The 16,070-nt window shown below is 34.9% G+C and overlaps 3 protein-coding genes and 2 long non-coding RNA genes across 5 annotated transcripts; 1 reads left to right on the top strand and 4 right to left on the bottom strand.

Annotated features, from left to right (window-relative positions):
- Window positions 1-641: 641 nt before the first annotated feature.
- Window positions 642-1,917, bottom strand: si:dkeyp-98a7.7. The gene is made up of 6 exons (XM_073937737.1): window positions 1,866-1,917; window positions 1,654-1,713; window positions 1,415-1,462; window positions 1,162-1,294; window positions 983-1,086; window positions 642-909 (listed from the first exon to the last, which is right to left on the bottom strand). The coding sequence occupies exons 1-6, from the start codon at window positions 1,891-1,893 to the stop codon at window positions 896-898; spliced, it is 387 nt and encodes a 128-aa protein (XP_073793838.1). The 5' UTR covers window positions 1,894-1,917; the 3' UTR covers window positions 642-895.
- Window positions 1,918-3,112: 1,195 nt separating this feature from the next.
- LOC141380286 (uncharacterized) lies at window positions 3,113-5,585 on the top strand. The gene is made up of 2 exons (XR_012398049.1): window positions 3,113-3,391; window positions 4,397-5,585. It is a non-coding gene; the product is annotated as an uncharacterized lncRNA (long non-coding RNA).
- Window positions 5,586-6,415: 830 nt separating this feature from the next.
- On the bottom strand, window positions 6,416-7,691 carry si:dkeyp-98a7.4. Its single transcript, NM_001110111.4, is given in 6 exon segments — window positions 6,416-6,683; window positions 6,757-6,860; window positions 6,936-7,068; window positions 7,189-7,236; window positions 7,428-7,487; window positions 7,640-7,691. Coding segments are annotated over 6 exon segments (387 nt in total). The 5' UTR covers window positions 7,668-7,691; the 3' UTR covers window positions 6,416-6,669.
- A 2,546-nt stretch (window positions 7,692-10,237) lies between these two features.
- On the bottom strand, window positions 10,238-10,700 carry LOC141380287 (uncharacterized). Its single transcript, XR_012398050.1, has 2 exons — window positions 10,584-10,700; window positions 10,238-10,506 (listed from the first exon to the last, which is right to left on the bottom strand). It is a non-coding gene; the product is annotated as an uncharacterized lncRNA (long non-coding RNA).
- Window positions 10,701-12,050: 1,350 nt separating this feature from the next.
- Window positions 12,051-13,293, bottom strand: LOC100301575 (novel rhamnose binding lectin-like). Its single transcript, NM_001160365.2, is given in 6 exon segments — window positions 12,051-12,311; window positions 12,385-12,488; window positions 12,561-12,693; window positions 12,791-12,838; window positions 13,030-13,089; window positions 13,242-13,293. Coding segments are annotated over 6 exon segments (387 nt in total). The 5' UTR covers window positions 13,270-13,293; the 3' UTR covers window positions 12,051-12,297.
- Between the last annotated feature and the right edge of the window lie 2,777 nt (window positions 13,294-16,070).

Below are 16,070 nucleotides of genomic sequence, written 5' to 3'. Positions count from 1 at the left end.
ACCCAAGCAACACAAATAATTGTACCAGCATCAAAAATACCATTTGGATTATGTTGGTTACAGAAACACATCTCACCTTAAAACAAGTCCAACTGAATGTTGATTTATTATTTGACTAGAATGATTGATCAACCAAAACTTAAGATTGTCAATATACTCAACCCTTGATTTGAACCTCATTTTACTTTAAAACAGAATTTTAAGGTTTAAATTCACCTGAAGGTGAACAAACTTTTAGTTTGGGAAGAATAATCCCTCTATTTGCTAGTAGGTCAGATGTCAATATTATGGTGCAGCATTTTAAATGCTGCTTAAGATTCGACTCAAGCCAATGAATTAAATTCAGCCAATGGATTTGGTTGGTTTCTAATGTGGTTTAAGATATTAAGTCAATACAATTACCAAACCCCTAACAGTAAGACGCATACACATCATTTATTTTATCAGGACAGTTTAGGTAGCCACTAACAAACTACAGTAAAACGCAAATTGCTTCTCTCTTCCACAATGTTCTCACATATTACATCAGTTTTACAAATTATGATGCCTGTATTCAGTCAGGATACTACCAATAAGAGGGCAAAAAGGGAGAAGAAAAAAAAGAAAAAAAAAAAAAAGAAAAAAAAAAAAAACACACAAGCCACGTTCTGAAGGGCGTTTATTTCATGAAAACTCCCAACACAACATATGGACGACAGGATTAACTAGGAAAAGAAACTCTTTTAGATGCCATTATAAAAAACAGTAATAGTCAATGTAGTCACACTTCAACTAAAACATGTTTGTGGGAATTATTGTAATAAAACCCATGATTGATCTTCATATGTGAAGCATTAAAAGGTTTCTTTTTTGGTCCAGCCAATGTTGAGATGCTGACAAATCCAGATCCACAAGATCAGCCCCTACGACCTGCAAGACAGAAACAAGCACATCAGTTACTAAAATCACTTGTGCAGCTTCATCGCTCTGAACAATAACTTACGCCTGCAGCAGTATTTGACTCTCAGGTACTTGTATGTGCCGACACAAGGATCAGAGAACACACTGTTGGTGGCTGGTACAGAGCAGCGCTTTCTCCAGTTACAGCTACAGCACAGAAAGGACAAGTCATGAAACCCATTTGATTAACTGGCCTTGTTTGTTAAGTTGTAAACATTATACCGTCTTGCCACAATGAAGACAGCGTTTGGTGTATAGCAGTGGGTGTTTCGGAGCTGCCCATATGGACGGTTGCGGCAGCTTCTTCTTTCTGTACGTCCATAGTTTGCTGCAAGGATCTTAATCCTAGTATGATCTACATGGAGACAGAAGCAAATGGTGGGGCATTTGAGAATTAAAAAAAAAAAAAAAAAAAAAAAAAGTAGCATTGTAGAACAAAAAAAGTTTAATGGATTGTGCCACTTGAACACTTTACCTGGACAGGACAGATCCAGGACAGAGTGCTCACATGCAGTTGCTATGTCTGCAAAATGATAGGGTCTCACTTTAATGTCCAAATAGGAACTTAAACTGGTAGACTTCAGTCATAAGAGCGAATGACCAATAAGGTGTTAAATAGTTGCTACATTACGAACTAAGAAAGACCAAGTGTTTAAAGTTCCTTTGAGAATTACACAAACTAATAAATAACTTGGGAAGTGATATGACACTCACCAGTAGACCTCTTACAGTAATCATCTGCAGATATCAGCAGGATGGAGTTCAGAAACACCACTGAAAAACAAGAAAACTGATGAACACACGTGCACTGCTAATCTCACACAGATTCACATTATTAGCTGCACATGACATAATCCAGTAAGAAACTTCACACATCATCAAAACTACATATAAATGTTCATTGCGATATTCAACAAGAAACTCACAGGTAAACAATAAACTGAGAGAGCGCATGATTCTGCTGCCGTCCACAACGGTGCTTGTAGTCTTTACTGATTCATATTTATAGGCCGCTGGTGTGAGTGGTAATGAGCGACACCTGTGCACCACACCGCTCCGCCGAGGACAACAGGAGGCCCAAACCCAACTCTAAACAGCAAAATAGTTTGAAACATTCGGGAGGGAAAATCCATCTGTGCTGCTTTGGTTTTTCAGATGTTAAAATTATCTTGGACTTTGTGAATTTCAGCTCCACCAACTGCTCTAAATTCAGCCTAAAATGTACCATTTGCTTCATTTGTGCTATAGGGGACAGTGAAAGATTCATTTGTGCTGCTTCTCTTTTCACAATATTAGACAATGACTTTGAATTGATGAATAACGTCTCCAGTCGCCTCTCCAAATACTCTTGTTTATTGTGTTTTGTATAGTTTTATAAATGAAATAATATTCAATTTAAGTTTTTGGGGTCTCTTAGCCCACCAAGGTCCAAATTCATCCCAACTAGTCTTGTTTGTTGGTTTCATTTGTGCTGCTTCTGTTACATAAATATGATTATTTGCACACGTTCAATGACCTTTTTTCCCTTTCAAACACTTGATGCATGTCTTAATAAACTATTAACTTGAAGAGCAGATGTGATTTACCTGAAGTGTGTCTCTCGCACATTTATTTATTTTTTTGAATACATCTTTTCAGCAGAGATGTAAAAAGCTGAAGGCTGTCCATCATTTTGACAGATTTCCCAGAGGGTGATCAGCATCCAAATACTCTATATTTAAATAATAATCTTTTGTTTATGCTGGATAACTCACAAGATCAATAAAAACTGTAAGTGGTTTGCCTATACAGAGAAAACCTCTCACATCCCAGCACAGTCGCTTTACTTCCAATTTCACAATCATGCACTCATTTACTGGTGTTATTGCTGCCGAGAGTACCCAACTTCATTATTTTGTGTGAGTATCAGGACACTAGAAATGAAATGGGCCTATTTTATCATTGCGACTTCAGCAATTGATTTTCATCCTAAAATATAATTTAATCATTCAATTAAGAGTATAGATTATTATCCACATTTTCTGTTTTAAACTTACAGCACAGGCTAATACTTGTGCTAGGCCTACAGCTTTGACTTAATTCAGTGAAGCAGTTGTAGCCTTTATTTATTTAAATATTAGACTAAATGAACAAAACTTAAGCTACCATTTTTAAGAACTTTATTAATTAGATTGACTAAAATCAGATTGTGACAAACAATTCAGATGACAAAACATGACTACAATAGCCAATTTGCTTTAAGAATGAATGTTTTAAAATTAATTTTCTGAAATCAAAACTAAAAATTGAAAACAGTTAAAAAATATTAAATGGCATTTTGTTTTTGGCATTTGGACCAAAAATACAGAAACACTTACACTAACCAATATTGAATATTTTACCAGCAATAACGAGACTATTTGCGATTAATTTGAAGTTGATCAAAATAATAGATTAACCGTTAACCGAACGGGTGCGTTTGTAACCGATTAATGATATCAGTTAAACGATTAAAAACATTCTTTATACATTTTTAGTTTGGCTGCATAAGGGGCTGATCGAATGCGTTTGTTTGCGTTAAGAGGGGCATCTTTTAAATGGTTTACTAAAAGCCGCAGGTGTTTTGTACGTGGCTCATCCCAGAGCAGCAGTTTGTGTTGTCAAGACAACTACAGAGAACTTTTAAAGAGCTTGGATTATTTAAGTGGAAAATAACTTAGGGCAGGCCTATTTATTTTATTCATTTTATTTAGTTTATTCTGTTCTTCTGTGTTATTAGAAAAACTGCAGGTGCATGAATATGCTCTGTTATGTTCTGTTACTAATATGCTAGCATGTTAAAATAAATTAGTATTTTAAAATGCAATATTTAATGTGTCAGACACAAAATAGACACATAAATTTAAAAAAGTTTTTTTTTTTTTTTATAGTAATCTGACCACGAGCGGCGGTTGTCTGTTAGCAAAATTAACCGAAATGAGCATCCCAAATTTGGAGCATACAGAGGACTGAGAAACACACCTCACCTTAAAATAAAAGTGGAAGTAAAAGCAGCCCACCATTGATTTTTTGCCAAATGAATCTTCACTCCAAAGATGAAGATTCAAACCTTTTTTTTTTACTGTGTTCAACAGAAGAAACTTGAAAGGTTCAAAACCACTTGTGGGCGATTAAACTTCCACTTTGGGGTTAATAGTCTTTTAACTTTTGCTTGGAAATCACAAGTCAGCAGCAGGGGGCAGCATTTTAAAAAGATGTTTAAAGACTTGACACAAGGTGTTACATAACTCAGAAATCCTCTTGGGGTTCGATTATCAAAAGTTTTTAAAAAGAGAAAGAAAAAGAAAAAGACTAGATTTGCCAGTAGATTTGGTTAATTTCTGGTGTGGTTTCAGATAATTGAACAAGACAGTTAACTAGTCACAAACAAACTGTTGTAAAAGCAGACTGCTACACTTAACCACTACTTTTCCAAAAGTTTTACAAATTGTATACCAGAATTCAGTTAACAAACTAATATGGGGAGAAAAAAGGCTGAAAATCCGTTTAAGTCACCTTAAATAGCATTTATTGATTGAAAACTCACAGAAGGATAACAGGATTAACCATGAAAAGAAACAGTGCTTTTATTGGTTAATATGGATGCTATTTTTAAACTACAGTAATAGGCAGCATAGTTATGCTTCAACAAACTGCTTTTTTTGGGATTTAGTTCTAATAAAACCCATGTTTAGTCTTCATAAAATATTTTTGTCCAACTGATGTGGAGTTGCTTACAAAAATAGTGTAAATCCAAAAGATCAGCCCCTACGACCTGCAGGTGAAACAAAAAGAAACACATTAAATATTGAAATCACTCGTGCAACCTGATTGCTCTGAACAATAACTTACGCCTGCAGCAGTATTTGACTCTCAGGTACTTGTTTGTGCCGATACAAGGATCAGACAATCTAGTGTTGGCAGCTGAGACAGTGCAGCGCTTGTTCCCATATAGCTACGCCATTCAATGGACAAGTCATAAAACCCATTTGCTTAACTGGCCTTGATTCTGTTTGTTCTAGTTGTACATTAAATGTTCATAAACTGACCCATTAGCAATTCACAAAACATGCAAACAATTGATTTACCAGCTTTCTGATAGTGTCAGTACAAAATGTTCTATAAATAATACTGGAGCATTAACTTGAGAACCTTTCCAGAGTTTGCGAAGGGTCTCAATATCTGCAATCATATTTGAAGACCATGAATATGGAATGGATGGGAAAAAATGGTGAATGTATTCCTTACTGATTCATATTTATAGGCCGCTGGTGTGAGTGGTACAGAGCGATGCCTGTGCACCACACCGTCTTCTTTAGTTTGTGCGAATCTCTGGACACTAGAAATTAAATAGGCCTATTGAATGTGTGGCTCCAGCGATCGATTATTTTCCTAAAATATAACTTAATCGTTCAAATAGGAGTAAAGTTTATTATTAGTGCTTTCAGTTTTAAACCTACACCACAGGCTAATCCTTGTGGTTGGCTATAAGCTTTAACCAAATCAAATTCAGTGAAGTAGCCTGTATTTATTTACAAAATGTTGGTTTGAATCAACAAATCTAGTTAGGTTTTGTAAAGAAGCCATATAAATTCAATTTAGTTCATTAAAATCAGAATTGTGACAAACCATTCAGATGAATAAATAGACAAGTTAACCTTAAGAACAGTTTTAAGACTGACGTCAAAAACACTGAAAAAAAAGGGGGAATAAATTAATGTTTAACATGATCATGTTTCTACAAGAAAAAAAAAAACTATTGCAAAAAGCTAAAATTCAGTTGCACAAACCACAACATTTTAAGCTTAAAAACAACCCAAGCAACACAAATAATTGTACCAGCATCAAAAATACCATTTGGATTATGTTGGTTACAGAAACACATCTCACCTTAAAACAAGTCCAACTGAATGTTGATTTATTATTTGACTAGAATGATTGATCAACCAAAACTTAAGATTGTCAATATACTCAACCCTTGATTTGAACCTCATTTTACTTTAAAACAGAATTTTAAGGTTTAAATTCACCTGAAGGTGAACAAACTTTTAGTTTGGGAAGAATAATCCCTCTATTTGCTAGTAGGTCAGATGTCAATATTATGGTGCAGCATTTTAAATGCTGCTTAAGATTCGACTCAAGCCAATGAATTAAATTCAGCCAATGGATTTGGTTGGTTTCTAATGTGGTTTAAGATATTAAGTCAATACAATTACCAAACCCCTAACAGTAAGACGCATACACATCATTTATTTTATCAGGACAGTTTAGGTAGCCACTAACAAACTACAGTAAAACGCAAATTGCTTCTCTCTTCCACAATGTTCTCACATATTACATCAGTTTTACAAATTATGATGCCTGTATTCAGTCAGGATACTACCAATAAGAGGGCAAAAAGGGAGAAGAAAAAAAAGAAAAAAAAAAAAAAAAAGAAAAAAAAAAAAAACACACAAGCCACGTTCTGAAGGGCGTTTATTTCATGAAAACTCCCAACACAACATATGGACGACAGGATTAACTAGGAAAAGAAACTCTTTTAGATGCCATTATAAAAAACAGTAATAGTCAATGTAGTCACACTTCAACTAAAACATGTTTGTGGGAATTATTGTAATAAAACCCATGATTGATCTTCATATGTGAAGCATTAAAAGGTTTCTTTTTTGGTCCAGCCAATGTTGAGATGCTGACAAATCCAGATCCACAAGATCAGCCCCTACGACCTGCAAGACAGAAACAAGCACATCAGTTACTAAAATCACTTGTGCAGCTTCATCGCTCTGAACAATAACTTACGCCTGCAGCAGTATTTGACTCTCAGGTACTTGTATGTGCCGACACAAGGATCAGAGAACACACTGTTGGTGGCTGGTACAGAGCAGCGCTTTCTCCAGTTACAGCTACAGCACAGAAAGGACAAGTCATGAAACCCATTTGATTAACTGGCCTTGTTTGTTAAGTTGTAAACATTATACCGTCTTGCCACAATGAAGACAGCGTTTGGTGTATAGCAGTGGGTGTTTCGGAGCTGCCCATATGGACGGTTGCGGCAGCTTCTTCTTTCTGTACGTCCATAGTTTGCTGCAAGGATCTTAATCCTAGTATGATCTACATGGAGACAGAAGCAAATGGTGGGGCATTTGAGAATTAAAAAAAAAAAAAAAAAAAAAAAAAGTAGCATTGTAGAACAAAAAAAGTTTAATGGATTGTGCCACTTGAACACTTTACCTGGACAGGACAGATCCAGGACAGAGTGCTCACATGCAGTTGCTATGTCTGCAAAATGATAGGGTCTCACTTTAATGTCCAAATAGGAACTTAAACTGGTAGACTTCAGTCATAAGAGCGAATGACCAATAAGGTGTTAAATAGTTGCTACATTACGAACTAAGAAAGACCAAGTGTTTAAAGTTCCTTTGAGAATTACACAAACTAATAAATAACTTGGGAAGTGATATGACACTCACCAGTAGACCTCTTACAGTAATCATCTGCAGATATCAGCAGGATGGAGTTCAGAAACACCACTGAAAAACAAGAAAACTGATGAACACACGTGCACTGCTAATCTCACACAGATTCACATTATTAGCTGCACATGACATAATCCAGTAAGAAACTTCACACATCATCAAAACTACATATAAATGTTCATTGCGATATTCAACAAGAAACTCACAGGTAAACAATAAACTGAGAGAGCGCATGATTCTGCTGCCGTCCACAACGGTGCTTGTAGTCTTTACTGATTCATATTTATAGGCCGCTGGTGTGAGTGGTAATGAGCGACACCTGTGCACCACACCGCTCCGCCGAGGACAACAGGAGGCCCAAACCCAACTCTAAACAGCAAAATAGTTTGAAACATTCGGGAGGGAAAATCCATCTGTGCTGCTTTGGTTTTTCAGATGTTAAAATTATCTTGGACTTTGTGAATTTCAGCTCCACCAACTGCTCTAAATTCAGCCTAAAATGTACCATTTGCTTCATTTGTGCTATAGGGGACAGTGAAAGATTCATTTGTGCTGCTTCTCTTTTCACAATATTAGACAATGACTTTGAATTGATGAATAACGTCTCCAGTCGCCTCTCCAAATACTCTTGTTTATTGTGTTTTGTATAGTTTTATAAATGAAATAATATTCAATTTAAGTTTTTGGGGTCTCTTAGCCCACCAAGGTCCAAATTCATCCCAACTAGTCTTGTTTGTTGGTTTCATTTGTGCTGCTTCTGTTACATAAATATGATTATTTGCACACGTTCAATGACCTTTTTTCCCTTTCAAACACTTGATGCATGTCTTAATAAACTATTAACTTGAAGAGCAGATGTGATTTACCTGAAGTGTGTCTCTCGCACATTTATTTATTTTTTTGAATACATCTTTTCAGCAGAGATGTAAAAAGCTGAAGGCTGTCCATCATTTTGACAGATTTCCCAGAGGGTGATCAGCATCCAAATACTCTATATTTAAATAATAATCTTTTGTTTATGCTGGATAACTCACAAGATCAATAAAAACTGTAAGTGGTTTGCCTATACAGAGAAAACCTCTCACATCCCAGCACAGTCGCTTTACTTCCAATTTCACAATCATGCACTCATTTACTGGTGTTATTGCTGCCGAGAGTACCCAACTTCATTATTTTGTGTGAGTATCAGGACACTAGAAATGAAATGGGCCTATTTTATCATTGCGACTTCAGCAATTGATTTTCATCCTAAAATATAATTTAATCATTCAATTAAGAGTATAGATTATTATCCACATTTTCTGTTTTAAACTTACAGCACAGGCTAATACTTGTGCTAGGCCTACAGCTTTGACTTAATTCAGTGAAGCAGTTGTAGCCTTTATTTATTTAAATATTAGACTAAATGAACAAAACTTAAGCTACCATTTTTAAGAACTTTATTAATTAGATTGACTAAAATCAGATTGTGACAAACAATTCAGATGACAAAACATGACTACAATAGCCAATTTGCTTTAAGAATGAATGTTTTAAAATTAATTTTCTGAAATCAAAACTAAAAATTGAAAACAGTTAAAAAATATTAAATGGCATTTTGTTTTTGGCATTTGGACCAAAAATACAGAAACACTTACACTAACCAATATTGAATATTTTACCAGCAATAACGAGACTATTTGCGATTAATTTGAAGTTGATCAAAATAATAGATTAACCGTTAACCGAACGGGTGCGTTTGTAACCGATTAATGATATCAGTTAAACGATTAAAAACATTCTTTATACATTTTTAGTTTGGCTGCATAAGGGGCTGATCGAATGCGTTTGTTTGCGTTAAGAGGGGCATCTTTTAAATGGTTTACTAAAAGCCGCAGGTGTTTTGTACGTGGCTCATCCCAGAGCAGCAGTTTGTGTTGTCAAGACAACTACAGAGAACTTTTAAAGAGCTTGGATTATTTAAGTGGAAAATAACTTAGGGCAGGCCTATTTATTTTATTCATTTTATTTAGTTTATTCTGTTCTTCTGTGTTATTAGAAAAACTGCAGGTGCATGAATATGCTCTGTTATGTTCTGTTACTAATATGCTAGCATGTTAAAATAAATTAGTATTTTAAAATGCAATATTTAATGTGTCAGACACAAAATAGACACATAAATTTAAAAAAGTTTTTTTTTTTTTTTATAGTAATCTGACCACGAGCGGCGGTTGTCTGTTAGCAAAATTAACCGAAATGAGCATCCCAAATTTGGAGCATACAGAGGACTGAGAAACACACCTCACCTTAAAATAAAAGTGGAAGTAAAAGCAGCCCACCATTGATTTTTTGCCAAATGAATCTTCACTCCAAAGATGAAGATTCAAACCTTTTTTTTTTACTGTGTTCAACAGAAGAAACTTGAAAGGTTCAAAACCACTTGTGGGCGATTAAACTTCCACTTTGGGGTTAATAGTCTTTTAACTTTTGCTTGGAAATCACAAGTCAGCAGCAGGGGGCAGCATTTTAAAAAGATGTTTAAAGACTTGACACAAGGTGTTACATAACTCAGAAATCCTCTTGGGGTTCGATTATCAAAAGTTTTTAAAAAGAGAAAGAAAAAGAAAAAGACTAGATTTGCCAGTAGATTTGGTTAATTTCTGGTGTGGTTTCAGATAATTGAACAAGACAGTTAACTAGTCACAAACAAACTGTTGTAAAAGCAGACTGCTACACTTAACCACTACTTTTCCAAAAGTTTTACAAATTGTATACCAGAATTCAGTTAACAAACTAATATGGGGAGAAAAAAGGCTGAAAATCCGTTTAAGTCACCTTAAATAGCATTTATTGATTGCAAACTCACAGAAGGATAACAGGATTAACTATGAAAAGAAACAGTGCTTTTATTGGTTAATATGGATGCCATTTTTAAACTACAGTAATATGCAGCATAGTTATGCTTCAACTAACTGCTTTTTTTGGGATTTAGTTCTAATAAAACCCATGTTTAGTCTTCATAAATTATTTTTGTCCAACTGATGTGGAGTTGCTTACAAAAATAGTGTAAATCCAAAAGATCAGCCCCTACGACCTGCAGGTGAAACAAAGAGAAACACAATAAATATTGAAATCACCCGTGCAACCTGATTGCTCTGAACAATAACTTACGCCTGCAGCAGTATTTGACTCTCAGGTACTTGTTTGTGCCGATACAAGGATCAGACAATCTAGTGTTGGCAGCTGAGACAGTGCAGCGCTTGTTCCCATATAGCTACGCCATTCAATGGACAAGTCATAAAACCCATTTGCTTAACTGGCCTTGATTCTGTTTGTTCTAGTTGTACATTAAATGTTCATAAACTGACCCATTAGCAATTCACAAAACATGCAAACAATTGATTTACCAGCTTTCTGATAGTGTCAGTACAAAATGTTCTATAAATAATACTGGAGCATTAACTTGAGAACCTTTCCAGAGTTTGCGAAGGGTCTCGTCTCAATATCTGCAATCATATTTGAAGACCATGAATATGGAATGGATGGGAAAAAATGGTGAATGTATTCCTTACTGATTCATATTTATAGGCCGCTGGTGTGAGTGGTACAGAGCGATGCCTGTGCACCACACCGTCTTCATTAGTTTGTGCGAATCTCTGGACACTAGAAATTAAATAGGCCTTGAATGTGTGGCTCCAGCGATCGATTATTTTCCTAAAATATAACTTAATCGTTCAAATAGGAGTAAAAGTTATTAGTACTTTCAGTTTTAAACCTACACCACAGGCTAATCCTTGTGGTCGGCTGGAAGCGTTTGACCAAATCAAATTCAGTGAAGCCTGTATTTATTTACAAAATGTTGGTTTGAATCAACAAATCTAGCTAGGTTTTGTAAAGAAGCCATATAAATTCAATTTAGTTCATTAAAATCAGAATTGTAGCAACAAAAAAAAAACACTATTGCAAAATGCTAAAATTCAGTTGCACAAACCACAACATTTTAAGCTTAAAAACAACCCAAGCAACACAAATAATTGTACCAGCATCAAAAATAGCATTTGGAGCATGTTGGTTACAGAAACACATCTCACCTTAAAACAAGTCCAACTGAATGTTGATTTATTATTTGACTAGAAGGATTGATCAACCAAAACTCAAGATTGTCAATATACTCACACTTGATTTGAACCTCATTTTACTTTAAAACAGAATTTTAAGGTTTAAATTCACCTGAAGGTGAACAAACTTTTAGTTTGGGAAGAATAATTCCTCTATTTGCTAGTAGGTCAGATGTCAATATTATGGTGCAGCATTTTAAATGCTACTTAAGATTCGACTCAAGCCAATGAATTAAATTCAGCCAATGGATTTGGTTGGTTTCTAATGTGGTTTAAGATATTAAGTCTATACACTTACCAAACCCCTAACAGTAAGACACATGCACATTATCAGTTATTTTATCAGGACAGTTTAGTTAGCCACTAATAAACTACAGTAACACACAAATTGCTACTCTTTTCCACCATTTTTTTTTTAGATATTACAACAGTTTTACAAATTATAATGCCTATATTCAGTCAAGATACTACCAATAAGAGGGCAAAAAGGGAGAAAAAAAAAAAAAAAAAACACACAAGCCACGTTCTGAAGGGCGTTTATTTCATGAAAACTCCCGACACAACATATGGACGACAGGATTAACTAGGAAAAGAAACTCTTATAGATGCCATTATAAACTACAGTAAGCCAATGTTGTCACGCTTCAACTAAAACAAGTTTTTGGGAATTATTTTAATAAAACCCATGATTGATCTTCATATGTGAAGCATTAAAGGTTTCTTTTTGGTCCAGCCAATGTTGAGATGACAAATCCAGATCCACAAGATCAGCCCCTACGACCTGCAAGGCAGAAACAAGCACATCAGTTATTAAAGTCACTTGTGCAGCTTGGTTGCTCTGAACAATAACTTACGCCTGCAGCAGTATTTGACTCTCAGGTACTTGTATGTGCCGACACAAGGATCAGAGAACACACTGTTGGTGGCTGGTACAGAGCAGCGCTTTCTCCAGTTACAGCTACAGCACAGAGAGGACAAGTCATGAAACCCATTTGATTAACTGGCCTTATTTAAGTTGTAAACATTATACCGTCTTGCCACAATGAAGACAGCGTTTGGTGTATAGCAGTGGGTGTCTCGGAGCTGCCCATATGGACGGTTGCGGCAGCTTCTTCTTTCTGTACGTCCATAGTTTGCAGCAAGGATCTTAATCACAGTATGATCTACATGGAGACAGAAGCAAATGGTGGGGCATTTGAGAATTAAAACCGCAGCATTATAGAACAAAGTTTAATGGATTGTGCCACTTGAACACTTTACCTGGACAGGACAGATCCAGGACAGAGTGCTCACACGCAATTGCTATGTCTGCAAAATGATAGGGTCTCACTTTAATGCCCAAATAGGAACTTAAACTGGTAGACTTCAGTCATAAGAGCGAATGACCAATAAGGTGTTAAATAGTTGCTACATTACGAACTAAGAAAGACTAAGTGTTTAAAGTTCCTTTGAGAATTACACAAACTAATAAATAACTTGGGAAGTGATATGACACTCACCAGTAGACCTCTTACAGTAATCATCTGCAGATATCAGCAGGATGGAGTTCAGAAACACCACTGAAAAACAAGAAAACTGATGAACACACGTGCACTGCTAATCTCACACAGATTCACATTATTAGCTGCACATGACATAATCCAGTAAGAAACTTCACACATCACCAAAACTACATATAAATGTTCATTGTGCTATTCAACAAGAAACTCACAGGTAAACAATAAACTGAGAGAGCGCATGATTCTGCTGTCATCCACAACGGTGCTTGTAGTCTTTACTGATTCATATTTATAGGCCGCTATGAGGTGCCGTATAGGATTTAAATCAAACTTTGCTTATCAACACATACATAAAACATGTGTATATACACCTATAAATTACTCGCATATACACCTCTACTACTGGATGTTAAAAACAACATGGATGAAACTTGTGTATATACATATAAACTTGATGCATAAATACACCCAAATACACACGCACATACATATAAACTCGATCCTCACATAAACACCCACATTAACACACGCACATACATATAAACTTGCTGCATGCAAACACACTTATACACACTCACATATACATATAAACTCGATTCTCGCATAAATACCCACATTTACATGCACATACATATAAACTCGAAGCATGCAAACACACCTATACATACTCGCATATACATATAAACTCGGTCTATGCATATACACCTTCAACAACACGCGCACATACACAAACTCACTGCATGCAAACACACCTATAACATCTCGTGCAAACATACAAAAAAATAAATAAATAAAATTCACAAACATTTATCACGAATCTGGTTATTGCAAAGCTTATGAAATAGAAATAATGTGATTAATAGAGGGATTAAATATGTTAAATTATGACCATATGCTATATAAAATATTAGTCTATATAAATAGACTATTCAAAATAAGAAATATTTTTATTTAAAACCTTTTAATTTAATTAGGTAATTACATACACAAATATAAATGGACAGATAGAACCCTTAAAGGACGTTCAAAGAGCAACCAGAATTATGAATATAAATGTATACTCAAACTAAACTCCTCTTTTCTAGTGCAAATGTTAATGTAGCATATAGTCTTCTTGTTTTGTTTTTTACATTTTTATAATTATTATGCTTTTTATATGTTTTTGCAATGTGGGTGTCAAAATTGTAAGATTTTGGTATCATTTTGATTTGTTAATTATTCAGCATATCCAAAAAAAAAAAAAAAAAACGCTGATTAAAAGTCTCTGCTCATCATGTTGGTCAAGTTAACCCCCATGGAAAAGCTATATATATTATCTGGACACTCCTTTTGTGTTTAATAACTACTACTTATATTTTTACAGCAGCTGTCATCCAGCATTTTGGTGCATTAGCCTGTTTATTGGTGACAGGAAAACCCACTTAAGTGCATTCCTGCCCCCTACTGGACATAAGTGTGTATCATAACCCTTGACGAATAGTGACATCAATAATAAAACAAACATAAACTAATATTAGACAAACATATTTTATTCAAAATGATTACTTAAGCAACTTTACATTTATTAAACCATAATAACATTTCCGAGAGTTTAATTGCATAATAAACCTTTAATTTTGCAGGAGCATTCCTTTGCATTACCTTTTTATTTATTTATTTTTTAGAATTAGCATAATCTATTTTCATAATTCAACAGATGTAATTCCTCTATTAATCACATTATTTCTGTTTCTTAAGGTTTGCAATAACCTGATTCATGACAAATAATAATCTTGTTCATTACACTCAAAGGACTTTTACGTTGAAATTAAACGACTTCCTTTTAAAGTGAAATAACTTCCTTTTACTGTGAAAATTCATGCATACACACTTATGAAATCACTTGCATATATGTATATACACAACTAACTGTATATATGTTTGTGAATTTTATTTTGTATTTTTGCACAAGTGTCATTTGGGTGTTTATGCACACATCAAGTTTATATTCTTATGTGAGAGTTTATGGGTGTATATGCATAGATCAAGTTTGTATGTATATGTGAGTGTGTATAGGTGTGTTTGCATGCAGCAAGTTTATATGTATGTGCGTGTGTTAATGTGGGTGTTTATGTGAGGATCGAGTTTATATGTATGTGCGTGTGTATTTGGGTGTATTCATGCGTCAAGTTTATATGTATATACACAAGTTTCATCCATGTTGTTTTGAACATCCAGTAGTATAGGTGTATATGCGAGTAATTTATAGGTGTATATACACGTGTTTTATGTGTTGATAAGCAAAGTTTGATTTAAATCCTATACGGCACCTCATAGGCCGCTGGTGTGAGTGGTAATGAGCGACACCTGTGCACCACACCGCTCCGCCGAGGACAACAGGAGGAGCCCAAACCCAACTCTAAACAGCAAAATAGTTTGAAACATTCGGGAGGGAAAATCCATCTGTGCTGCTTTGGTTTTTCAGATGTTAAAATAATCTTGGACTTTGTGATTTGTTTTTCAGCTCCACCAACTGCTCTAAATTCAGCCTAAAATGTACCGTTTGCTTCATTTGTGCTAGTTTGGGACAGTGAAAGACTCATTTGTGCTGCTTCTCTTTTCACAATATTAAACAATGACTTTGAATTGATGAATAACGTCTCCAGTCGCCTCTCCAAATACTCTTGTTTATTGTGTTTTGTATAGTTTTATAAATGAAATAATATTCAATTTAAGTTTTTGGGGTCTCTTAGCCCACCAAGGTCCAAATTCATCCCAACTAGTCTTGTTTGTTGGTTTCATTTGTGCTGCTTCTGTTACATAAATATGATTATTTGCACACGTTCAATGACCTTTTTTCCCTTTCAAACACTTGATGCATGTCTTAATAAACTATTAACTTGAAGAGCAGATGTGATTTACCTGAAGTGTGTCTCTCGCACATTTATTTACTTTTTTTAAATACATCTTTTCAGCAGAGATGTAAAAAGCTGAAGGCTGTCCATCATTTTGACAGATTTCCCAGAGGGTGATCGGCATCCAAATACTCTATATTTAAATAA

Source organism: Danio rerio, chromosome 22, assembly GCF_049306965.1.
Source record: "Danio rerio strain Tuebingen ecotype United States chromosome 22, GRCz12tu, whole genome shotgun sequence".
Lineage (NCBI taxonomy): Eukaryota > Metazoa > Chordata > Actinopteri > Cypriniformes > Danionidae > Danio > Danio rerio.
Note: the sequence above shows the minus strand (reverse complement) of the source record. Positions and strands in the feature narration are given on the sequence as shown.